This window comes from Narcine bancroftii, chromosome 3 (genome assembly GCF_036971445.1).
Source record: "Narcine bancroftii isolate sNarBan1 chromosome 3, sNarBan1.hap1, whole genome shotgun sequence".
Taxonomy (NCBI): domain Eukaryota; kingdom Metazoa; phylum Chordata; class Chondrichthyes; order Torpediniformes; family Narcinidae; genus Narcine; species Narcine bancroftii.
The window spans coordinates 333,969,840-333,996,565 of record NC_091471.1 but is presented as its reverse complement, the minus strand read 5'-3'; the positions used below and the strand labels follow the sequence as shown (position 1 = coordinate 333,996,565).

Sequence of the window (26,726 nt, the reverse complement as noted above, 5' to 3'; positions counted from 1 at the left end):
CTAGCTTTAAAACTAATGGAAAAGGATGCAGCAGAATCAAAGCAGAGCATGAGTGGTTCGGGCAACAGTTCATCTGGGTCAGAATGTGATGGGAATGGGTAAGGGAATGATTGATTGTGCCATGGATATTAATTCTTATGCATCTGATCTGATATACCACCATGTTTGCGTGAATATGAAGTTTTGGGTTGCAGGTTGACAGTGTCATCATGACATCACCAGCAAGTGCCCTGCAGCAGCAGTACATTTATATAGTGAAGTGGAACACTCCACTCTACCTCTGCCACAAGCCTGAGGAAGGATTGGAGTCGTGGTCTTGGAACCGCTTGTCCAGCATTTATGACAGTAGGGTCAGCAGCGTGCGGCAGAGAATCTCAGCCTTTATGGTCGCATTTTAAAAAATTCTATACAAGAGCCTACCATTAAAAACCAATAAGCAGGGCAGAGAATTATTTTACAGTGATTAAGTAAGATCACAGAAGCAACAAATCTTCATGGAAAATGACTATTTGCATTAGTCCCTTAACGCTGAACGCAGTCTTTGCAGAGTGGAAAATGAATTGCATCAATTAATGTCATAAAATGCAGCAATAGCCTGGCCTAAAACAGTTTTTGCTGAGTAATCAACCCTAATGACCCAGGTCTCAAAACTCACCCCTTAACCATATCCTTTCCTGCCTCACACCAATCCCAAATTTTCTCTAAACGCTCTCCATTTCTTTTCCCCCACCAACTCCACATTTACCCTTGAAATAAATCGTCTGATCGCTGGCATACATGCTTTGGACTGTCAAAGCCAGCACTAACAGAAATGGCTCTGGGACTTTATCAGCACTTTCTATATTAGTCATCAAATACAAGTGGTAGTCATGTATTGTAACTGACAGTAAAAACACAGTAATGCCGGAGGAACTCAGCCAGTCTTTTAGTTACCAAAAATGCAAAGATATATTGCTGACGTTCTGGCCTGAGCCCTTCAAGGAATAAGGAGCCAGAAGCAGGAAGTCTCAGAATTCAGACAGTGCCGGCTGGGCGAGGAGTCCAGACCAATACAAGGTGTTAATTGGATATGATATGAAGTTGGGGGAGGGGGGGGCAGTTTAAAGCAGAGAAGTCAATATTAATGTAATCTGGTTGGAGAGTGTCCAGTAGAAACAGGAAGTATTATTCACTCTCCTATTTGCAGGTAATGTCAGTCTGGCAGTGCATGAGACCATGAATAAACATGTAGACTGGGAGATCACTTTATTGAGCACCTCGGCTCTGTCTGCCGCAATAGCATGGATCTCCCAGTAGCCACCCATTTCAATTCCCCACCTCATTCCCTTGCTGACATATCTGTCCATGGTCTCATGCACTGCCAGACTGAGACTTCTGTAAATTGGAGGAACACCACCTCATCTTCCAACTGGGTAACCTCCAACTAGATCGCATTAATATACACTTCCCTGGGTTTTGTTAACCTGCCCTCTACAACTTCTTCCCCCCCCCACCACCCAGTCACAATCTCCCAGCTCTATCTCTCCCCTTTTTCCCTGTCTCCTTTTGCATAAACCATAAAATAAAGTCCCTGGTCATATTCAATTAACGCCTTTTGTTGGTCTGGATTCCTCCCCCAGCTAGCATTATCTGAATTCTGAGATTTTCCCACTTCTGAATCACTCTGCTTGTTCCTTGAAGAAGGGCTCAGGCCAGAAACGTCGGCGATATATCTTTGCTTTTTTTGGACGCTGCGAGACCGGCCGAGTTCATCCGGCATTTCTGTGCTTTTACTACCATCACAGCATCTGCAGATTTTTGTGTTTCACTCCCTCGTAACTGACCGTATTTATGACATTTAATACATTTTAGCTCAAGATTTAAAGATGAATCCATCTTAACCATGCTGAAGGTTGTCAGATGTATGAAGAAAGCACACATTTAGATCAAGTCTGATCACATTTCCAAAGCCTCTCCATTTCCAAGTGACACTTCCTTGAAGAAAAATTATTCCAGTAGATAGGGTGCCCACTGTGCACAACCGAAGCCAGACAAGCCAATATCTTGCTGCATTTGTGGGACCTGAATACTTGCCAGACATCTCCCCTAGCCCTATACCATACCTGCCCATTGCAGCAAATGCAGCAATTTCACTGGCATTTCATCCCTGGATGGATATGCAAACATTAGTGTGTTTTGTTTTTATAAATACAGAAATCCCGCGATATTGCTGTAAGGAAGACCTGGCATTAAGCCGATTTTGATCATTTACACTGAACTGAATAAAGCTGGCATAATGCATGTGTGTGTCTTTAATATATAAACATACCAACCTGACAATCCAGGAGCAGAAGAGGCGGAACAGGCAACTCAACAGCGTCGGTGTTTAGTGTCACAATATAACATACCATATATGATGGCATGTTAGAGCCACTCCCCCCCCCCCCCCCCAATTTTCACAATGTATAAAAGAGCATGGGAAAATTTCTTGCAAGTATTGATCTAAAGCAGTGGTTTTCAAACTTTCTTTCCACTCACAACCACCTTAAGTATTCTCTATGCCTTAGGTGCTCTGTGATTAGTAAGGGATTACTTAAGTTGGTATGTGAGTGGAAAGAAAAAGTTGAGAACCATTGCTCTAGATCTAATTGTTGTTGAAATATTTTGCTTGAGGAAAAAATGTAATTGGCCCATTTCCTTTGGAGTTGTGCAACCATGCACATAACGAGTCAATGAGGTACAATTGAAACAGTGGTTTTCAAACTTTTTTTCCCCACCCACATACCACCTTAAAGTAATCCCTTACTAATCACCACTATCTATCATTGGGGGCTGGTGGCATACTGTCAGTTGTGGGGGTGGGGGCAAGAGGAAAGAAAAGGGACAGGGGGGTTCAGACTGTTCAAATTGAGGACAAACCAACAGACCAGCTTGCTCACAGCACAAGATGACCAGAGACACCTGGGGTCAGCTGAGAGTTGGATGGTAGAATCAGAATAAGGGCTGATCTTTTAACACAATGCCACTCCCAAACACTAATCTCCCTTAATATTTGAAGGTCTGTCAGTGACTGTCTTGAATATATTCAGTAACTGAGGAGTCACAACCTCCTTCTGTAGAGTTCCAATTCAGCACCCTTTGATACATACTTCTTATTTTATTCATGAATGATTAAGCTCTATTTTGAAAGGCCACTCCACATCTGCCTGTCAAGACCATGAATTATGTACTTATGAATTAAATAATTTCTCATTCTACAGTGAGTCTAGTTGAGGATCCATCACTATTTCACCACCATTTCACCACCAGCTCATTTCATCTCCAGCTCATTTCTGATTTCTGCATTTATGGGAGCATGGATAGACATCTGAGATAGGTTAAACCCCCCAAGTGCCTGCTGGTCAGATATTCCCTAGTGAACTACTTGCTGTCAGCCAGCTCGATTCTGCTTTTTACCTTTGCTGGGAGAGAGCAAGACAGTGGTATGATCATTGAAAATATTTTTTGTTGTTGTCCTACTTGCATGTTTTGGCCAAATTTTAAATGCTTATCTATAAATACACTAACAAAAATAAGGTACATATACACATCCTTACCCCGTGTTGGTCCCAGAATGCCAGATTACCCTTTTAAATAGACAGTGTTCCACTTTATTACTACCTCTCCTGCTAGAAAAAAAGGGACTGGAATGACCGCCCTCCCCCACCCCACCCCCCAAACTGCTTTTTACACAGCAGGCGCAGCGAATATCCTGGAATGAAGTGGCTATGTAAAAGTCTCTAATAAATAAGAGGACAATCCTGAAACCATGGTAAACTAGATAAAGAACAGAACCCAGCCAAACAACCTAACCCAAATGATTCATCAGAATTCACACCCAATACCCAAGGTCAGGCTCTGCCAAACTCTGTTAGGACGTACCCAGAACACACACTTCAGAATGTCACCAGTCAACTGCACAGATGAAGATCATTACCTGACTGGTGCCCAATCTGGGCCAGTGGGCTGATAACGCCTCAAACCGTGCATTACCTGACTGGTGCCCAATCTGGGCCAGTGGGCTGATAACGCCTCAAACCGTGCATCTTGGCGCCTCACAGTTTGGCGGGCAGCAACCTCCTTTGAAGAAGACCGCAGAGCCCACCTCACTGACAAAAGGCAAAGGAGGAAAAACCCAACACCCAACCCCAACCAACCAATTTTCCCTTGCAACCGCTGCAATCGTGTCTGCCTGTCCCGCATCGGACTTGTCAGCCACAAACGAGCCTGCAGCTGACGTGGACTTTTTACCCCCTCCATAAATCTTCGTCCGCGAAGCCAAGCCAAAGATAGCAACAGCAAAAATGTGCAAACTACCAGAAACCAACAAGTATTCAGACTGCACCTCACTACCTTCTAAAGGGAAAATAGAGGGAGTAATAAATATGCTCCCAAGTCTAGCAACAGCCTGATCCCAAAGATCAATTTTAAAAGAATTCTCTTCGAGGCATTAAACCAGGAAATGTTAAGTTTTGGGTAGATACGCAAAGGATAGTGTTAAAAGCAAAGGGCATCAACATTGCCAAAAGAAAAAGGAACAACCAATCTGAGGATTGGAATCACTTCAGAATTCAGAGGTGAACCAAGGTACTGACATGGAAAAGGAAAGCAGAATGCAAGAGTAATCGTGCAGGAAGCTCCAAATTAAAGTTATTTTGAGCTGCAATGTTAACTTCATTTTCCTTTGACAAGATGCTACCTGAACTGCTGAGTGATGCCAGCAAATTTCTGTTTTCTATTTCAGATATTCAGCATCTACAGCTTTTGGATTTTAGCTGAAGACCAACATTTAGCAAATCTTAGAGTTTGAGAAAAGATAGGGACACACATGAAATGAATGCAAATAGGAAACAGAACCAGGCTATTTGTCCCCTCACACATCCCCTGCAGTTAAAAATGTACTGGGCTTTTACCCCAGCACCACTTTCCCCATAACTAACCCCATATACAGACATTTTCTACAAATGCACCACCACCCACAGTTGCCTCAATACACCTCTTCGCTCCCTGTCCCTGTTAGGATTTTATTCCTTTCTCCCAATTCCTGTCTCCTTTGCATCTGCTCCCGGGATGAGGTCTTCCATTCCAGATCATCTGAGATGTTCCCCTTCAAAGGCGAAGTTTACCCTCTACCACCATCAACGCAGCCCTTAACCACATCTCTATTTCCTGCACATCTTCCCTAGACCTCTCAGCCCCTCGACCTCACCTACCACCCCACCAGCCTCTGCATCCAACATATTATCCTCCACAATTTCTGCCACCTACAACACTTCTTTCCCTCTCCTCCTTCAGCAGGGACCACTCCTGCTGTGACTCCCTTGTCCATTGATTTCCTTCCCACTAATCACCCCCTTGGCTCCAACCCCTATGACTGCAGGTAGCTATACTTGTGCAAATACTTCCTCCCTCACCACTAATTGGGGGCCCCAAACAGATCATCCAAGTGAAGCAACAATGCACTTGTGAATCTACAGGGGTTGTCTCCTGCATCCAATACTCCCATTGTGGCCTCCACTAAATCAAAAAGACTGGATGCAGATACTTTCATTGAGCAGCTTTGCTCTGGCCAAACATTTCTATTCCACACTCCATTTCCATGCTAACATATCTGTCCATGTTCTCATGAAATGCTCTCTGCACCAAGCATCCATATTCTGATGGAAATGTTAATATTAGAGAAGTAATTTTGCCAAATATAAACTTCAGCAACTAATAAAACAAATTCTAATTTCCAAACAAATTGTGACCTGGATGGAGATCTTTAGCTTGCAGAAATGGCCAGAACACAGGTTTAGTGCATTTCTCCAAATTTGGAGGATGATGTAGCAGAAAATGTTCACTTCACCACACCATTCTCATGCCAACATGTCTTGTCCACAGCCAAATCAAGGCCGCCCCCAAATTGGAGGAACAACACCACATATGCCATGGTACTCTCCAACTTCACCGGTTTCCGTTAGGCCCCTCTCCTGTCATTGTCATTCCCTATCTCTAATCCCAGTCATGTCAACCTTTACTGCACTTCCCAAGTGAGGCCCAGCACAGTTCTCAATATTCCTAATGCAGTCTCAATCACAGCAAGAGGTTTCTAATCTTGTACTGAAATCCTCCCACCATCAAAGACCACCATATAGTGCATTTGGTCTTCCAGGGAGCCTTCAATAAGACACCACAAGGTTACTAAATAAAATGAGTATATACAAATTTTGGGAATGGGGAATATAAACTGATGCATATTGAAGACTGGTTAACAAACAGATAAAATAATGAGTGGTAATATACTGGCCATTTTCAGATTGCAACACTGATGGCTTTCCCCAGGAATCAGCCCCACACACAATCCATAAACTGTTCCTTTTTCCAAATGGTTCAATTTTCCAAATTGCGTAACGTTCCAAAATTTGGGAATACACAGCTGGGTGCCAATATGGCCAGTGAGTGTATGCAGAGAAGGCCTGTAAGATGGTGAAGTTCAGTGAATGGGCATGGAAATGGCATGTGGAATACAATGCAGAAAAGTTCAAACTTGTCTGATAGAAAAAAACTTAGAAAAGCAGTGCTTTTTTAAAAAAGTACAAGAGATTGAAAGATGAGATAACATCTGAAATATTCTTTCCTCCTCCTCGGACTGGAGGAGACTAATCCCTTGGGAAGCAAGGGAAAAGATATTTGGGCCCTTGATGGAGCCTTTTGTATTATCCCCTTGAAAGACTAGTTTTATCTACCTTTTGAGCACTGTGTGAAGGCATTGAAGGTGGATTGGGGTGGTTTAGACTTATCCAGCTTCAATTCACCAAGTATGCACAGTGAGCATATTTGACTCATGGATCCGGCTTTTTTCGGTTCTGTGAACAAGCAAGATGGCTTCCAGAGACGGGTCAGGTATACTGAAATAATGAGGATTTTCAGTATAAATCAAAAGACTAGAGGATGGCTATAGTCATGCCTTTTATTTTTAGGCTAGGCCAGGTTAATACAGGCAGGCAAACCTTGTATTTGTTTTTAGGAAATTACTGGAAAAAATTCTAAGGGACAGAAGTTATCTACATATGGAAAAGCAGGAAATGGTTGGGATAGTCAAGATGGCTTTATGGGAGGGAAACAGCTTCATTTATTCAACTTTTCTTTGAGGTGGTAAGGCAGCAGAGCAGTAGATGCCATCCATATGAACATTAGTAAGGCTTTTGATAAGACTCCATATGGTGGACTGATCCCACATGGGATCAAAGGTGAGCTGGCTAATTGGATCCAAAATTAATTGGCGATCGGAGGGAGGGGAGGGGGTGGAAGGACATTTTTTTTTCTGATTGGGTCTGTTGCCATGGTATACAGCAGAAAACAGTGTTGGGACCCTTGTTGCTTCTGATACACATTAACATCTTGAACATGAATGTAGGAGGAATGATTAGCAATTCTGTAGAACTGTAAAAAAGCAGCGTTGTGAATGCTGAGGAAGGTTTTTCAGAGCTACTGTTGAAATAGACAAAATGGAAAGTTGGGCCGTGCTGGCAAATGGAATTTAATTCTGACATGTATAAAGTGATGCATATTGGGAAATCAGATTTTGTAGGGCACATGGTAGAGCATTAAGGAATGATGATTAAGAGACCTGGGAGTTGGTCCTTAATTCCCTGAAAATGACAACATAGGTAGATAGGGTGCTAAAGGAGGCACATGGAATGATTACCTTCATAGGTTGTGGCACAGAATACAAAAGTTGGAACATTATGTTGCAACTTTACAGAACACTGGTTGGACTGCACATGGAATAACAGTTCAAGACACCATATTATAGCAAGGTTGTAACTAAACAGAAGAGAGTGTAGATGAAAAAAAAAATGATGGCACTGGTTTAGCAGAAGTGGTGCAGACCCGCAGAGACCGGGGAGAAAAGTTATATCACCCTCGCGGGGATCAAGCACCCAAATCTGTACAGCTTTAAACAAGCCTGTTAAACTATCAAACAGTGCTTTATTTTAAAATCCCATGGCCACTGGTTTCAGGCCCAAGATGGCAGTGCCTATGCTTGGCAGCGACCAAGAGGCTGCAGTCTTTGGGGAACCAGAAAACAGGGAGACCACACCCCCGTTTGAGAAGGAGAAGCAGAGGAAACGACCCGGTGGTTGAAAGCCTGCTGGCGACTGCAGTCAAGGGACTCACACCAGGCTGCAGACTGCTGGAGACTGGCTGAAGGGGCAGCAGATATTAGAACTGAAATGGACGAGGGTGCTGGAGGCTTCCTGATGCATCTGGAGCTCAGGATGCTGATGGTTTGGACTGAAAGCTGTATGGCCAGAGGCTGCGGGAGCATTAGAGGCAAAGCCATGGACATTCAATGACTCTGGGGGAAATAAATCTCTTTTCCTTCTCTCTGGCTGCAAGGGATACTGGGCAACTTCTGCTGATAGCAAATCTTTGTCCACCTTCTGGTGGACTAAAGGAAATTTTGTGTAATATCACACTTTATGTTTTATTACATGACAAAAAAAATAATCTTGAGGATGTTACCTGAATTGGAGCACTTTGAGATATTATATACTGTAGATAGAAGATCCAACTGCGCTGGGTAGGTCACGTCTCCAGAATGGAGGACCATCGCCTTCCCAAGATCGTGTTATATGGCGAGCTCTCCACTGGCCATCGTGTCAGAGGTGCACCAAAGAAGAGGTACAAGGACTGCCTAAAGAAATCTCTTGGTGCCTGCCACATTGACCACCGCCAGTGGGCTGATATCGCCTCAAACCGTGCATCTTGGCGCCTCACAGTTTGGCGGGCAGCAACCCCCTTTGAAGAAGACCGCAGAGACCACCTCACTGACAAAAGACAAAGGAGGAAAAACCCAACACCCAACCCCAACCAACAAATTTTCCCCTGCAACCGTGTCTGCCTGTCCCGTATCGGACTTGTCAGCCACAAACGAGCCTGCAGCTGACATGGACATTTACCCCCTCCATAAATCTTCGTCCGCAAAGCCAAGCCAAAGAAGAAAGAAGTAGACAGACTAGGTTTCTATTCCCTGGAGTGAAGAAGGATGAGGTGACCAGATAGGGAGCACACAAAATGAAAACCAAAAGGTAGACAGTCAGTACATTTTTCCCCATGGTAAAGGTATCAAAAAGGCATAGGTTTAAATTGAGTTTTATTGGAGATATGAGGGGGAAGTTGTGCACTTTTTAAAAAAAACTTAAAATAGTTGACATCTGGAACTTGCTACCAGAGATGGCGGTGGAATCAGATACAACCACTACATTAAGAAACAGTCTGACAGGCACTTGAAGAAAGGTATAAAAATATACCAACCCAATGTGAGTATCTGGGATTAGAAAAATTGTTAATATGGACAATATGGGCCAAAGGGCCTCTTCTGATTGGCAGTGGGTCAAAGAAAAGTTCCTTTACTCGGAGGTGGTGAATCTTAAGAATGCTCTACCCAAGAGGATTGTGGAGGCTCATTCTATCAATGTTTTAAACGTCATGGGATTCATAGATTGAAACTTTTTATTTTAAATTTTATTTTTCAATTTTCCAAAACATATCACATTTGAAAAAAACAATCCTTTAACATATTTACACTTTCTTTTAGTATAATTCACTTCTAAGATACAAATACTATACCAATTTACTTGTAGTTTCCTTCCCTCTCCCGAAACTGAAAATTAAACAACAAACAATTAAAGGGACAAAAATTGGTAAAAAGAAAAAGATTGAAACATTCTTGCAAGTGCACACATATAATCACTGTTTAAGACCATTCAGAATAGGAACGTTTGCACTGTGATACTACCGCAAAACACTGAATTTTGTGACTTGTTCAAGACAATAAAATCTGATTCTGCCGTCAATATTTTCTGTCAGATGCCATAATCCTCAAATCATCAAAAGTGTACCTCCCTCCACTTCAGAACTAGCCTCCACAACTCTCACTACCCAATGCAAGAAAATTTCTATGAATCCTGATTTTCAATGACCGGCCCCTTGTCTTGAAACTATGTCCCCATCAGCAATGCAATTTCAGTGAGACAATCTCAATATCTACCATCAAGTCTCTTTCAGATTTTATACATTTCAAAAAGATCATGCCTCACTCTTGTGTTTTTCAAGGTCTACGGGGCCAACCTGTCTCATCTCTTTTGATAGGACAACCCTCTCATCATAGGAATTCACATTGTGTATCTTTTGGGCTACATCCAATGCTACTATATAGTTAAAGGGATCAGAACTGCATGGAGCCCTCCCACCACAACACCCTGAATGATTATAACAAAACTGTTGCACCTCCCTAACATTGTGATTCAATTTCATTAAAACCTCATACGCCTTCACTCATTTGCAATTTCTCTCTGTTTAGATTATAATCTGCCTTTTGAATCATTCTACTTGAAATGCAATGGCCTTGTTCTTTACCACATTAAGATCCATTTACTCAGGGTCAGTGTCAGAACAAGTCTTAGCAGGGGGCATTAGAGTAACTGGGCAGGGCACAACCTTATGTTCGAAAACTCACTCAGTGGCAGAGGGTGGTGGTACCTACCATGAACCTCCTGACGGTTTGCAGTCCCCTCCCTCTGATGTAACAAATGCGCTGCTTATATTATGTGGAGACTAGTGACACGAGACGCATGTTAGTGCTACGGGTGGGGGGGGGAAAAAAAATCACAATACTTCATGGGGGTGTGATGGTCGCAAGCAGGTGGGGGGTTTACAATACCTCATTTTGGGGGGGGGGCATTACCTGGAAATTCCCTCTCTCCCCTCCTCCTCCTCCCCCCCCCCCCCCCCTTTGGCACTGACCCTGCATTTACAAAATTTTCACCCACTCAATCCATCTATATCCTCATCACAATTAGCCCTCCCACCCAATTTCAGGTCATTAAACTTTGATACCTTGCTTTCTCTTCCCCCTCCTCCAGGTCATTAAATCATTTTTAATCAAGACCCAAGAACTGATTCTTTGGGTACACAACCAGTTATATCCTCTCAACCTAAAAATGACTCATTTATTTAAACTGCTTTTCAATCCATTCACTTCCCCCAAAAGCACAAGCTCTTAACTTGTGCACCAATCTTTCCTGTGACACCTCATTTAGAAATCCAGATGTATCTGCAGGTTCGTGTCCATCCATGCCAGTTGGTTAAATCTTCAAAACAAAATTATGCAAATTTGTCAAACATTATTTGCCTTTCACAAATGCACATTGGCTTGGTTTGATTATATTGTTTCCCCAATTAGCCATTTTTTTTTAATTACACCGGACAATGAGGATTTTTCTTCCTGAACACTTTTTTTTTTTTAATTTTTTATTTTTTCTTCCTGAACACTTTTCAGTGCATTTTGAGCTGCTGATCATGAAAATCACCTTAAAAATTTCCTATTCCATTTTTGAGATTTCCTGTCATATTTCATGTCTACTATTATATTGCCCACAGAGCAAACTGTTGCCTTTCATAATCCCCAATTTTTTTCTGGAAGCAAACCTTTTGTAAAATTTGTTATTTTTTAAAAATTTAGATATATAGCATGGTAACAGGCCATTTCAGCCCACGAGTCCGCAACAACAAGTTTTGAATTGTTTTCCAGTAATTATTGCCTCTATCAGCTTACCAACAATTGGTCTATGGTTTCCTGCCTTTTTTCCTCCCCTTTTGAACAAGATAGTCACTTACTCTTTACCAATCCTGTCAGAATCCAGGTTTGGGAAAAAGCCACCAACGCGTCCGCAATCTCTGCGTCGACTTCCTCCAAACCCCTTGGATGCAGGCTGTTAGGTCCTAATGATTTGTCTGCTTTCAGTCAAGAGTTCCTTTCTCAAATCTTATAACGTGATTTTTGCAAGTTTTTCCTTTCTACTAGCCCACCTGTTATAAGGATATTTATAACGTCCTCCACAGTGAAGACTAATGGACAAAACCATTCAACACATCCCTGAGGTCCCCTTCCCTGTGAAACAGTCACGTTTTGTTGGTTTCTTCTGTACTTCTACCAACTCCAGAGCAGCCGGTCTCCACAGGAGTCACAGCACATTTAAGTAAAAGCCTGACATTTTCACTTCACGCAACAAATTTTTAAAATATTTGTTATGTTGTGTGATTGATATGCGAGAAGTACGGAAGAAGAAACTAAAACTTCACATAAAGGGGAGTCAAACTTTGAGCAGAATCATAAGGGGCCATAGTAAAAAAAAAATTAAGAATGGCTGCCTGAGGTCCTTTGCTAATCTTGGCCATTCCACCTACAGAAACTTTCACTATTGGTTTTGATATGAAGTGCATGTTCTCTTTTGTGCTTTAACTTCATCCCCTTCTACTTTGTAATTTAACACGATCCTTGACTGGAAGTAAAAGATCAACATGAGGGTTGAAATGACCTACTTTCTGTTTCTAATGTTAAGACTGGAACCTGTAATAAATGAATATATTTCTGTTATATTTCTAAGACACTTTTCACATACCCATAAACATTCTCCAGAACCTACAAGGCTCTGGTTATTATCCCTAAAAATAGACCAGACATTCTCAACAGGAGCCCTCCTGGGGGGCCACAATAAATTTAAGTAAAAGCCAGGCTTTCTTTTCACCTCATGTAACAATACACTTTTATGTTTTTTTTTATGCAGGAGAAACCAAAGCTTGACTGGTTTACAGGGAAGTGGACCCATAAACATTGATGAGCAGAGTCTCAGGTTGAAAATGGCAGGTCAGGACTAACAATCCAGAAAGCAAATTTTAAAGCCCATCACAAAGATGTAAGATTTAAATTAATAATGTGTAAATTAATAATGAAGTGAAGCGCAATAAAACCAAGCCTGCTCTGATATTTATACCAACCAACCTTTACCTCAGCTCCATGTCCTTGCATTATCCCTACATCCCACAATATCCAGAAACAATCACAATCTCTACCTTGAACATAATTTATGAATGTCTCCATAATGCTCTTAAGATATAAAATTCCAAGCATTCAACACCCTTTGTGAAGAAGTTTCTCCTCATTCAAGCCCTTGGTTCCGAACTCAAACTCTTCAGCTAAGGAAACCATTTTTCCTACATCCACTCCCACCGCCTTCCAAGCCCTCGGGAATATATCTTCATAGTATTCCCTGTGGCAAGTACATAGTCTTTAGGCAAGGCAGCCAAAACTGTACACAAGGTTCCAAGTGCATGCTCACCAAGTCCCCATGCAACAACAGCACCACATTTTTACTGCTATATGAAAATCTTCTCTCAAAAAAGACAAAGATACAATTCCCCTCCTTGGCACTCACTACACCTGATACCAGCATTCAACAGCTTGCGTAATGGAAACTTTGAACATCAGTATTTCCCACATTCTTTTAAAAATAAGTTGCTTTTTGTCCAATAATAAATTGTCCCACATAATATTCCACCTACACAAGTGAAGCCACTTCACATGCTCCTCCATCCAGCAAAACTAGAAACATGACATCTGATCCCCTAAAATAGTTGATAGAAATTGTAAAGAGGTGGAATCTTAGCACCACCCCTGCAGTACACCATACTCAATTTGCCAAATTGAGAAAGTAAGCAGTGGCACCAAAAAAAATGTTGATTGACCATCAATCCCAGTGTATTATTCTCTCCCTAGTGACCAACCTCCTGTGTGGGAGGTCTCAAAGGCCAAATACACATCCATTGGTTCCCTTCATCAACCCTACTAGTCATAGCCTCAAGGAACTCCAGCAGATGAGGAAAATGTGGTTCCCTTTCATAAAGCAATGCAGAATCTGCTCAATCCTATTTATTTCCAATTGTCCTGCTATTATTGCATCCTTCATTACAGGTTACAGCATTTTCCCTACCATTAACAGCTAAATTTCTCTCACCTTCCTTACTTAAATAGTGGGGCCATATTGCTGCCCTTCAATCTGCAGGAAGGGTTTATCCCATAGAGTAGTGAACCAGAAAATCTGCCACCCTTTCCTTATCCTAGCACACACATTTCAGATTTTTTTGGGATTATTTTTGATTTTCAGACTCAAATTCAAACAAACAATACAATCTCTTTCGACACCAATATGACATACAGAATCCCTTTTTATCCCCACCCCCATTTGCCCCGATACAACTGAGAATAAAGTCACATCAATTATACAGATACAAAAAGAAACAAATACTGATGGGGGGGGGGGGGGGTGTCAACGGTCCCTACAGAAACCTAGGAAAAAGCAACCAAGGTGAATAAACAATAACAAAAAATAAACAACTAAAGAGCCCATTGTCTGTGCCTCATCCCACTTCATTGATCCTAATCGTTTCCTGCTGGAATGGATTATTTCAACACCCTTATTCCAAAGGGGGATAGTCATATCTATGTACAAATGTATTTTAGATAAGGTTGCCACACTCTAACAAGTGTCTTATTTCCTCCTTAAATTGGACATAATTTTCTCCAGGGGAATACAACTCTGCATTTCCACATTCCACCATGAAATATTTAGTTTGGAGTTGGACTTCCATGAGACTGCTATACACTTCCTGGCTACTGACAAGATGACCTTCAAAACTGAATTTGGTACTTGGACAGTTTAAAAACCACAGGTCCATAACGTTTCCCAGTAATTTTTTCAAAATGTCCCCCAGGTCATCCTCGAAAGATCTTACCTTTGTGCACAACCAGGTTGAAAGAAGAAAGGTTCCAATCTCCACATCACACCTAAAGCACATTTCTGGTCTGGATTTACCATATATATCGACATACAAGTTGACCGGCAGATCAGTCGATCCCCCTTTTTTTAACCCTCATTTTAATAGTTTTATGTTATATCCGGTGTATAAGCCAATCCCCATTTTTCAGGCTAACCAGGCCTCACAGGAAGAACCCAAAATTTTTTTAAAACCCCCTGCCTACCAGGCAGGAGTGGTGATAGCCCACGGGGCTGGAGCGCCAACATTGTGTTCCTACCAGGGAGGAACAGCAACCTCAGAGACCCAGGTACGAGCGGTTATGGCAGCACCAAGTGGTGGGGAGGTGTCAGAGAGCGGCACTACTGACTTGTATGCCTAATTAACATTAATTTTTTTTGGTGAATTTAAGGTCTCAAAAGTATATCCGGCATATGTCAACCCCCACCCCTCTCTTTTTTAATTTTTTTTTTTAAATAAAAGTTTCACAACTCGACTTACATGCCAAAATATAGTTTATAATGTTTCTACCTGGCATTAATAACACACTTCAGATTTATTGTCAATGTTCATACATGACATCATGTACAATCCTGAGATTCTTTTTCCCGGTGAGGCACAATTACCACTTCTTGGTAGTGCAAAAAACTGTTCATAATGTATACATGTAAACAACTGACCGGTTTTGTTTTTTCCCTCTTTGTACCGCACAAAGTACAAAAGTAAGAGTCCTTAAATGAGTCCCTGACTGAGTTTGTGGTTGAGGAGTCTGATGATGGAGGGGTAGCAGCTGTTCCTGAACCTGGTGGTGCAAGTCTTATGGCCCTTTCCAGATGTTAGCAGCAAGAACATAGCTTGCGCTGGGTGGTGTGGATCCTTGATGATTGCTCTGACAGCAATGTTCCCTGTATACAACTTTCAATATACTTAATTCTGAAGCGAGTCATGGAGTCACAGTTATTCATCATGGGGTCAGACCCTTCAACCCACTCAACTGTGCTGATTCAGCTAGGGGCTTGTGCACAACAAGTAAAGATTGGTAAGAACTTCTCCACAATCTCCATCAGTACTGTAGCAACACAGGGCGGTGTTCTTAGTACCCTGCTCTACTCGCTTTATACCTACGACTGTGTATCTTGGTACAACAATAACACCATTTACAAACTTGCTTATGATACCACGGTAGAGGGTTGTATAAAGGAAGGGGATGAGTCAGCACACAGGATGGAGGTTGACACGTCGGCTGAATGGTGCACCAACAACAACAACCTCACACTCAATGTCACCAAAACTAAGGAACTGATTGTTGACTTCAGTAAAGGAAAGCAAGAGGTACACAATCCAGTGATCATGGGGGTGGGGGGAGGGGGGAAATCAAAGGTGGAGAGTGAAAGCAAGGGAGTTACCATGTCAGAAGATCTTTCCTGGACCCAATTCACCAATGGCATCAAGAGTTTGCAGAAGTTTCGTGTGACACCAGAAACCTTGGCAAATTTCTACATGTGTGGTAAAAAATGTGCTGACCAGCAGCATCACGGTCTGGTATGGCAATACCAATACCCCGGAGCATAAAGCCCTCCAAAAGGTAGTGGACACAGCACAGGATATCACAGACAAAACTATTAAGTACATTTACAGGGAGAGCTGCCATTGGAGAGCAGCAGCAATCATGAAAGACCCACACCACCCAGCACATGCTCTGTTCTCATCACTGCCATCAGTAAAAAGGTACAGATGCCACAAGACTCGCAACACCAGGTTCAGGAACAGCTGCTACCCTCCACCATCAGACTCCTCAACAATAAACTCAATCAGGGACTCATTTAAGGACTTTTACTTGTGTGCTTTTTGTTCTCTCTGTATTGCAGTTTGTTTACTTTCGTTATCTGTTCAGAGTTCTTTGTTTGTTTACCTGTTTTACACAGTGTACTGTTAATTTTTTTTGCACTACCAATTAGTGGTAATTCTGCCGCACCCGCAGGAAAAAGGAATCTCAGGGTTGTATGTGATGTCATGTATATACTGACAATAAATTGAAATTTGCCTGCTTTTGATCCATATCCTGCTAAACCTTCCCTATCCATGCATTTCCCAAATGTTTTTAAATTTAAATTGATAATATTGTATTTATAACACTGTAGAAGTCGATTCCAGCCATTTAATGCATGTCACGCAATTACACTCAAATTAACCTTCAACCCGTATGTTTTGAAAGGTGGGAGGAAACCCACAGACACTAGAATGTACAAACTCCTTATAGACAGCGCTGGATTAAAACCCAGGTCACTGGCACTGTAATAGCATTGTGCTAACTGCTACACTAATTGTATCCACATCTACCTTTTCTTTAGCAGTTCATTTCCCCACCATGCTCTGTGCAAACAAAAATTAACACTTCAAGACCTGTTAAGATCTTTCCCCCCTCTTAATTCGATGCCGTCTAGTTTTAGACACTCCCACATCACTCATGATTTTAAGAAGCCTCCAAGATCACCCATCAGCCTCCTTCCCTCCAGGGAAAATCCAGCCTATTCACTCTTACCTTACAGCCCAAGTCCCAGCAACACCCTTATGAAACTTTTCTGCACCTTCCCAGTATATGGCACACTTCCTGTCACTAGGCAACCAGAACTGCTCACGTACTCAAAGTGCTGTTTCACCAGTGGATCAAGATGTCCAAACTCCTGTACTCACTGTTCTGACAGATGAAGGCAAGTGTGCCCAACACCATCACCATTGTCAGGGAACTAACCCAAATTTACCAGAGCAACACTTAAAAATACTGAAAGTATTATGTACACAGAATATACTTCAATATCCATCACCAGTAGCTGACTGAGCTGGTTGCATCCTGAAGGACACAGCTGCCAAATAGAAACTGTCACAGACAGGAAGGAACCAATAAAGGATAGACCAACTCAACCTTGTCATAATTACATTCAGCAAACAGATCCATGATGGCACTTGGAACAAGTAACCACTGCAAAGTCCTTGTTGGAACAAAATTTCACCTTCACATTATAGGCAGAACAGACCTAGGGACTATTAGGTCTGCCTTGTTCATGAATGAGTGAGTCAAACACCAGACTGAGTCGAAATCAAGGTTCTTTGTTCTTTATTGCCGGATTGTAACACTTGCAACTAACAGTGTTAGTTGGAGAAGGCGCATTCTGCCGTTATCAGCAAGTGGTGTTTTTTTATATACCTTAGGATACGTACTTAGTAAATTATCATACCATGACATTGTCCAATGAATAAACTGTTGCTGTCCCTCTCTGCTAGCCTCCTGCACATCAATTTGTCATCCCCACTCTTATCTTGAGAGTACAAGGTCACAACTGCATCTTGTTACGGCCCAGCACTGGGTGACTCCCTCTACATTTCCAGCTCATGATGTTTTTACCTAACAGGACTTAAAACTAGGCATACACGAGGTGCCCTGTACCAGCAAGATCTGTAACCTCACACCCCAGTATATCCTTCAGGACTACTTCTATTAAATTAAGGGCTCAACGCAAGTTCGCAAAGCAGGGCAGCATTAAACATCCTTAAAATGAAGCTCCATCAGACGACTTATGCTTTACAGCATGCAAAGCAACTTCATGACCAACAAATCAGTTTAAAGATGTGCAGTTTTGCCACATATAGTAGTGGACAATTGAACAGCTGACAGGAAAAGGCAGCTTCAAGGATATCAATGACAGGATCCTGCATGCAAAGACCGTACACAACCAAATCTTCATAATAGAAAGCTAATCCTCAGCCCACAATTCACTCCACAGGATATCAAGAAAGAGCTGTCAGCAACAAAGGCTACAGAGCAGACAACATCCCAAGTGTAGATCTAAAGACCTGTTTCAGAACTAGCTATGTTTCTTGCCATGCTGTACAGGTACCACACTGGCATTGACCCAATGAGGAAAATTGAGCAGGTCACCTTTCATAAAAAGCAGTATGGTGTGGTCAATAGTGCCACCAGAAGAGGCACTTACAGCCAGTAATCTGCTCACATTTTGTCAGGACACTCTGCTCCAGGCAGTTTAATAATGTGGTATCACCAAGATTCCACCCCCACCATAATTAACATTTAAAAACAAATGGACCAGTCTCAAACACCATGGCCACAATATGCTGGACAGCCTGTTCCAAATAACTCGCCCTTTGATATCTCAAAGCCTTTTGATCATCTCGAATGCACATCAGGAGATATGGATGAGTGCTTCCAATCTGATACTATCCGGGGCAAAACCCGCTTGTCTGACATTGTCACCCATCTCCTCGATTAGTTAATCCTCCCACTAACACAGAAATCCAAGTTGAACACTGAGTAGAGAATGTACCTTGGAGAGGCAATTCCAACAGCACCTCCTAGAAGAGTGATGAGAGCAGGAGGTAAATGGGAACACTACAGGAATGTCCCCTTCAAATCACATACTACCCATATTTGGACTTTCATCCAAACCAACAGCTGAGAGTACTTTCCCCAGGTCAGAAATAGTGCAATATTGCTCTCCACTATCTTAATGAAGTCAATTAGGGTGGGGCAATTTTAAAAATTAGCAAGAATTTGATTATTACATTACTCTTTACTTGTGCGATCACAAAATGCACTTGATCTTGAAGGTCATTGTTTGTATTTAATCAGCTGAAGGACATTTGGACAAAGGTTATGAAGGTAATCCCCACATCCACATGCCTTTCTGAACACCTCAACAATCAGATTTGAAGTTGATCTCAAATTTTAAATATATGTGGGAAGATCAGGACAAGTTGCCTTTTCAAACACTTAGCTGCAGAAATAAATGCAAATTGTTAATGTAAATGTTAAAAAATTACAACAGCAGACTTTGCCACAACTTAGACAAGCCTGGACACACATGATGTCTGATACATAGATGGGTGTAAAACAATTTAGCCAAGAGCACAAGTATGCACGATACTACTACAGCCACAATTTTGGAAGCGTAAATGTGTGTGTGTGTATGTGGGGGGAGAAAAACACACATCTTTCAGGGCCACTCCCATACAGCAGAAGAGCAAGCACTGCCCTCTCCTGGTAAGGTCACTGCCCACCCAAAGCCAGAGAAACCCTGGAGTGGCTCAAATCAGGAAACTACTCAACTTTACATTCCCCTCCCCCCCCCCCCCCCAAATGTTCCCACCACCTGAAAGGCAATGAGCCAATATTAGAACCACAAGTGACAACCAATACAACACATGCAGCAGGAATCCAAAACAGACAAACCACAGCCCTCTAACCATCTTCAGCATTTCAGAGGGTGCCAGGGAGGAGCAGAGAATTTCATGACCTTGTATGAGAACATACTTTTTTTTAAAAAAATTTTTTCACACTATGAACCATACTGACCAAAATACACACAAACATTTCCCTCTTGTATATACACAGTGTCATTTTCTCCCCTTTCCCCCCCACCCTCCCCACCCTCCCCACCCACTCAACGTTCAACATATATGAAACATTAAACCCATTAAACCATGTCATCACACAATGAAAATAAACAAGAAATTTGTGTCATCTACTTTTACATACTGGGTCAGTTCATTTCGTCTTCTTCTAGATCACCTCAAATGCTCTGGGATTCCACACATGCAATACCATGGAAACTTGTCTCCAGATTAACCCTCTAAGCACTGAGGCATCAATTTTACCCGGTCACCGAGCTGGTTCACGTACTCAACCCACAATGGGCGCAATTCCTCCAACATGACTGAGTTGGCCATCATGTCAACAGACCACGATTACACGGCTCGACGTGGTTCCCAGTAAGTTATCAGTTACCAAACTCGTCCCAGATTTACCCTGCTGGATCCTGGCCTAATCCACACCAGCAAACTTCCGCCGAGACGCGGCAAGCCGCAGAAGCCCCACTTCCTCCTGCCCGCCGAGCCCCAGGCTGCACCTCTCCGCCTAGGCCCGGCCCAGGCCCGAGCCCGAGCCCGGCAGTCGCGCAAACGGGCCGGGGGGAGGGTGTGTCACCCAGCTGCCCGCGCTCCCTCGCACTTACCTGGGCTCTCGGCGAAGTCTCGCTGCCTCCCAGCCCACCTCAAGGTGTGTCCCAGCCGGATCCAGCGTCACCCTTTCCGCCGGCCAGGTGCGGGCGCCAGGTAACTTCTTAAAGGGGTCGCGTCGGCCCTGCGCCGCACAATCTCGACGCGCAGCCAACAGCGCCTCCCCTTGAACGACTCGTGGCGGCAAAGCGCCTTTGATGGCCCGCGGGGCGCAAACTTCGGACCGAGAGAGGGGCGAGTGTGGGGCTTCGCACAAAGAACCCGCAGAGAATTTATAACCATCAGTCAAAATATTTCCAGTGGCAAATGTTCTGTAATTCTCGTTCTAAAAGTGAGAACAACAAGAGGGAACTTTATCTTTAGGCGGTGAGTTGCCCTGATCTGGAATGCAAAGCTTGAAAACGCCGTAACTTCCAAGGGTTGGAGATGTCATTGAAAGGGGGAGAAATTGTCAGAGGGAGCAGGGGGAAAAAAAGATTCGCGTCTTTTTTTTACAAGTGACCAACACAGGAGGGCTGAAGCATATCATCCTTTGGAGCTGCATGCCGTTCGTTCGGTCATTCAGGAGATGGTCCCGCCAATGGTCAAAGAAGTCCAAGGTAAACAAGAAGTTTGCAAAGGCTGGGAACCTGGAGCCACCCACAGGAGGGCTGGGGGAACTCAGCGGGTCAGGCAGCATCCGTGGAAAGCAATGGACAGGCAGAAACCAAGGACCTGCTGAGTTCCTTCAGCACTTGTGTGTGACTCCAATATCTGTCCAAGTTGGGGTGGCAGCTCCTTGGAGGAATGGCTTGTATAGGAATATAAATGTAACCGCTTTGAAAGAGTCAGAAACAGAACCAGCAAGACCATAAAGCACCCACTAATCCACTTTTTCACCCCACATTCCCAATCAACCCCCTCCAAGTTCTTAGCCCCTAGCTCTTTTCACTTTACGCCTGTGACTGTGTGGTTCAGTATGACAATAACACCATCTACAAATGGTAGTGGGTTGTATAAAGGAAGGGGATGAATCAGCATACAGGAAGGGGATTGAGGTAACTGAGGGAAGTTTGGGAAAGACTTCTAAATGAAATGTCGAATTTGAAAGTCGTGAAATCAGTATGATGCAGGTGAGCCATGCTTGTGTGACAGAGAAGTGAAGCTGCTTAAACACTCTGTCTGCATAAATATCTTGAAAAGATTTGATACCTTTAGTTTGCCATGTATTTTTTTTTTAATTTGTCATTGAAGGTTGATTGTCATTTGAGGAATCCTGAACTGATGCCACTGTCCACTTAAAGTGGCGTCAAATCTGGTACCAAATTTTTACCATTTCCACTGGGTTGTCGGTGTGGTTGAAGGATTTTGAGGAATATAGATGACGATGTACAAGACGACTCTTCCAGTTTACACCAGGAGAGCTCAGGGGGAATGTACCCAGAAATTTAGATTGTAATGTGCTGTCCAGTACTGAAATTGGTAAGAGCGAGTCCTTCGCACACCTTAGTTTTGTAGGAGCTTTCCCGTTCCAAATAAAGAAGTGAAAAAATATTTTGGTAAGAATAAAGGAATAGTTTCCCACCTCTGTCTAAATTTATGAATTCCCTGCTTAGGAGTTCCTACTTGTATTAAAGAGTATATCATGGAAGTAAATTTCTTAACAATTCCTCTCCTAATAAAGAGTTCTACTTCAGCACAACTAGGCAACAACAAGGTTGGTCCTAACTTACCCCTCAAATATGCTCTTAATCGAAAATAGCAAAAAAGAGGGTTTTGAGTTATTCCATATTTATTTCTCAATTGTTCAAATAACATTAATTGACCACTTTCATAACAATCTTCAACATGTATAATCCTGTTATGAAATCAAATATCCAAAAATTGATTATCTTTTGAAAACAAGTAACAGTCAAATGAATTTGTTCATCATGGGGACCGATCTCCTGTCCATGGGGACATCTACATGTGGTACTGCCTCAAGAAAGCAATTAAGATCATACAGTTGGCGTAGCAGTTAGCAGAACACCTTTATAGCATCAGTAATTGGGATCGGGGTTCGAATCCTGCACTGTAAGAAGTTTGTATGTTCTCCCCATGTCTGTGTAGGTTTTCCCCGGGGACTCCAATTTCCTCACACCATTCGAAACGTATCAGGGGTGTAGGTTAATTGGGTGTAAATTGAGTGTCACAGACTCGTGGGCCGAAAGGACCTGTTACTGTGCTGTATGTCTAAAGTTTTTTTAAATTAAATTTAAAAAAAGGTCCCATCACTCTTGTCACAATCTCTTCTCACTGCTACATTAAGGCAGAAGGTACAGAAGCCTATAGTCTGGCATCTCTAAGGTCAACTGTTTTTTCCAACAGCTAACAAACTCTTGAACTTTCCCATACTACCCTAACCATAAATTACACCAGGACCAAAAGTTCAGTATATCACATCACATTTTATGCACTGACTGTGAATATTTATTTATCCTTTTGCATTCATAATTTTTTTTATTCTCTCTCAAGTTGTGATTTATACTTATTGTGGTTAATTGTACTTTGTTTAGCTGAAACAAAGTAGAATTTCACTGCATTAGTACATTGTGCATGACAATAAACTTGCATCTCACTTCCATAAGGGTATGCTGGAAACTGGCACATTCCAGGTTGCAGGACTTTGTGCTAAGGGACACACTGAAACTTGAGGCACCCAACACAAAGATGTTATGGGGGAAGGACTGCAAACCAAGGTTCTGTCACCACTAGACACTGAGGAGTTAGGTCCTGTGGAAAGAATGTACTAAAGCTACAAATGTATAGATTTGAGAACAAACGAGGTGTATAAATTGGACAACACAATGAACGTTATACACTGTTCTTTGTGTTTTTTTGCATATAATTTTTGAGAGTATTTTTAAAGGTCTTGTCAGAGTTGATGTTTCCTCTGGCAGGGACATTTAAAACTGGGATCAAGGATTTCTTCATGCAGAGAACCAGAATTTATTGTCATGAATAAGTCACAAGATTTATTGTTTTGCAGCAGCATCTTAGTGTAAACGAAAGTAAGGCAGTGTCTTTAGTTCATTGATTATTCAGGAATCTGATGGCAGTGGGGAAGAAGCTGTCCTTGTGCCGCTGAGTGCTCATCTTTAGGCTCCTGGACCTTTTCCCCAATGGTAGCAGAGTTAAGAGGGCATGGCCCGGGTGATGGGGGTCTTTGAGAATTATGGTGCACTGTGGTGCAGCAAGCAAACACAAAACTCAGCAAAGACTGTACAACAGGCTTTAATCCATTAAAAGTCTGTACACCAGTTTCTGTCCAGATGGCTCCACGAGTGACTGGCTCAGGAGGGGCCGGCTCCGGTTTATATTCAGGTTGGTTGATTGACAGCCAGCCAGGTGGAGTCAGCCCCTTCGTTGGTCTTCCTGCAGGTACAGAGGTCGCCCCCTGCAGTAGGCTGGTGGTTGTATCACCACAAGGATAGAGGCTGCTTTTTTAAGATACCGCCTCTTGTAGATACCCTCAATGGAGTAAAGTTATGTCTGTTATGTCGCAGACCGAGTTAATAACCCTTTGGAGTTTTTTCTTGTCCTGAGATTTGTCGCCTCTATACCAAATGTAATGCTCTCCACGGTACACCTGTCGATGTTTTTGAGAGTCTTCGGTTACACCCCCACCACATAATGTATAGCCACTGGTGAGCCTTCATGATTGCATTGACATGGAGGCTTCAGCATAAATCCTTAGAGATGTTGACACCCAGGAATTTGAAGTTTTTGACCTTCTCCACTACTGAGTCCTTGATGAGGACTGGGTCGTGTTCCCCTGACTTTCTCCTGAAGTCCACAATCATCTCCATGGTTTCACTAATGTTGAGTGTATGATTGTTGGCATGACACCACTCAACGAGCTGATCTATCTCCCTCCTGTATGCTTCCTCATGGACATTAGTGATTCTGCCGACAACTGTGGTGTCATCATCAAATTTGTAGCATTGGAATTATGCCTGGCCACAAAGTCATGGCTGTATAATGAAAAGAACAGTAGGCTAAGCACGTATCCGTGAGGTGTATCTATATTGATAATCATTGAGGACTGAGGAGGAGACATTGTTTCCATTTCGTACTGACTGTGGTCTTCCGATGAGGAAGTCAAATTGCAAAGGGGTTGCAGAGGCTCAGAGTTTGTAGCTTCTTGACCCGCACTAAGGGAACCATGGTTTTGAAGGCTGAGCTGTAGTCGATGAAGAATAGCTGTATATATGAGTTGCTGTTTTTGAGGTGATCCAGAGCATAGTGCAGAGCCAGCGATATTGTATCTGCTGTAGAGAGTGATTGTGACGATAGGCAAATTGCAGTGGATCCTTTGCTTAGGTACGTGTTAATTCTGGCCATGACCAGCCTCTCAAAGCATTTCATCACAGCAGATGTTAGTGCTACTGGGCGATAGTCATTGAGGCAGCTCACCTAACTCTTATTGGGTACCAGGATGATTGATGCCCTTGTGAAGCAGGTAGGAACCTCTGCCTGCAGCAATGAGAGGTTGTAAATGAGGTCAAGAATGGTGAATCTTTAGAATTCTCTACTCAAGGTGGATGCAGAGTCAGTGGCAGAGCATTTTCATGACATAAAGCTGGAGGTATACCATGGTACTAGTTTGAGTGCACCACCTGACCTGTTTTTACAAAATGCTACACAAAATGATGACCAATCCTACACCAAACCTGCTGGGAGCAGATGAGGGCGCGCAACCCAATTTGAGGTGCCATCTTCCAAGACAGATGTGAACAGCAATTCATTCTGACCCCCCCCCGCACATGGAATAATCTTCACCCACACAACCAGACACAATTAAATTGAAGACAGTTCTTCTTCAAAAATCTCCTCCTTGAGCACATCCTCCCCTTCCAAGTCTGTGCAAGGATCTACCAGGTTTCATCACATCCCTTTGGGATGTGCTGGTGGGTTATTGTAAATTAGTCCTGGGTCAGGTAAGAGGTAAAAAAGAATCATAGGGCCATTGATGGACTGGTATGTGGGAGAATAGGACACACAGATCATCGAGGGATAATGGTATCATTTGACAGTTATCAGTATATAAGAGATATTCGATGTAGAGTTAATGCAAGAAAGTCTCACGGAATGGTGCGGAGGGCCGAAGGGACTCGTGCTGCTATCCCTGTTGACGGTTTATTTTCTCTCCACAGCCACTGCCCGACCGGCCGAGACCGGGGATGTGCAGGCCTGGAACACCCGTGTGCCCCCCAACCCTGGGCTTGACCGCGCCAGTTCTCCCCCCACCTCCCCGACCCCGACCCTAACCCACACTTCGCTGTCTCCGGCCGGGGGGTGCCCGCCCCTTTAATGGAATTAATGCCGGCAGTCCCAGAATGCAGTGCAGGACGGAGGGAGGTGCGGCCCAGCTCAGCGATGCGCTTCCCTGGAAACGGGCGGCCGGCGGCTTGGAGCTTCCCGCCCGGGCCCGGGTCCGTCATGCTCTTCGTCCTCGCGTTTTCTATTTACCTGCGGACACTGCACCCAGCGGTACCCGGCGGCGACTCGGGTCAGTATGGGAACTGGGAAGGGAGGGGTCGGGGAGTAGCGTGTGAGCTGGGAGGGGAGGGGAGGGGGGGATCAAGGGCGTGGGAACTGGGGGAGGGGTCGGGGCCGGGGCGTGGGAACTGGGAGGTCGAGGGGGAGGAGTCGAGGGCGTGGGAACTGGGGAGGGGGAGGGGTCGGGGCGTGGGGGGGGGTGGGATCAAGGGCGTAAGAACTGGGGGAGGGGTCACGGCGTGGGAACTGTGGGGGTCGAGGGGGAGGGCGTGGGAACTGGGGAGGGGTGTGGGATCAAGGGCGTGGGAACTGGGGGAGGGGTCAGGGTGTGGGAACTGGGGGAGGAGTCGGGGTGTGGGAACTGGGGGAGGGGTCAGGGTGTGGGAACTGGGGGACGGGTTGGGACATGGGGGGTGGCATCAAGGGCGTGGGAACGGGGGAGGGGTCAGGGCGTGGGTATGGGATTGAGGGGGAGGAGTTGAGGGTGTGGGAACTGGGGAGGGGTCGGGGCATGG

At 43.6% G+C, this 26,726-nt stretch overlaps 2 protein-coding genes across 10 annotated transcripts in view; one reads left to right on the top strand and one right to left on the bottom strand.

Moving 5' to 3' along the window:
• llgl2 (LLGL scribble cell polarity complex component 2) overlaps positions 1-20,864 on the bottom strand; it is a 142,681-nt gene extending 121,817 nt beyond the window's left edge. For 2 of the 5 annotated variants that reach the window (XM_069929354.1, XM_069929357.1), the window contains exon 1: positions 20,688-20,863. The gene's annotated coding sequence lies outside the window, so the exon portion shown is untranslated. Of the gene's footprint in view, positions 1-20,481; positions 20,668-20,687 lie in introns of those variants that run through there. The other 3 variants (XM_069929355.1, XM_069929358.1, XM_069929356.1) reach the window with 2 other exon arrangements.
• tmem260 (transmembrane protein 260) overlaps positions 20,347-26,726 on the top strand; it is an 81,726-nt gene continuing 75,346 nt past the window's right edge. For 3 of the 5 annotated variants that reach the window (XM_069929362.1, XM_069929363.1, XM_069929359.1), the window contains exons 1-2: positions 20,347-20,445; positions 25,866-26,221. In XM_069929362.1, the coding sequence (XP_069785463.1) occupies positions 26,023-26,221 (199 nt within the window). In that variant the 5' untranslated portion in view covers positions 20,347-20,445; positions 25,866-26,022. Of the gene's footprint in view, positions 20,446-20,828; positions 21,058-21,189; positions 21,291-25,865; positions 26,222-26,726 lie in introns of those variants that run through there. The other 2 variants (XM_069929360.1, XM_069929361.1) reach the window with 2 other exon arrangements.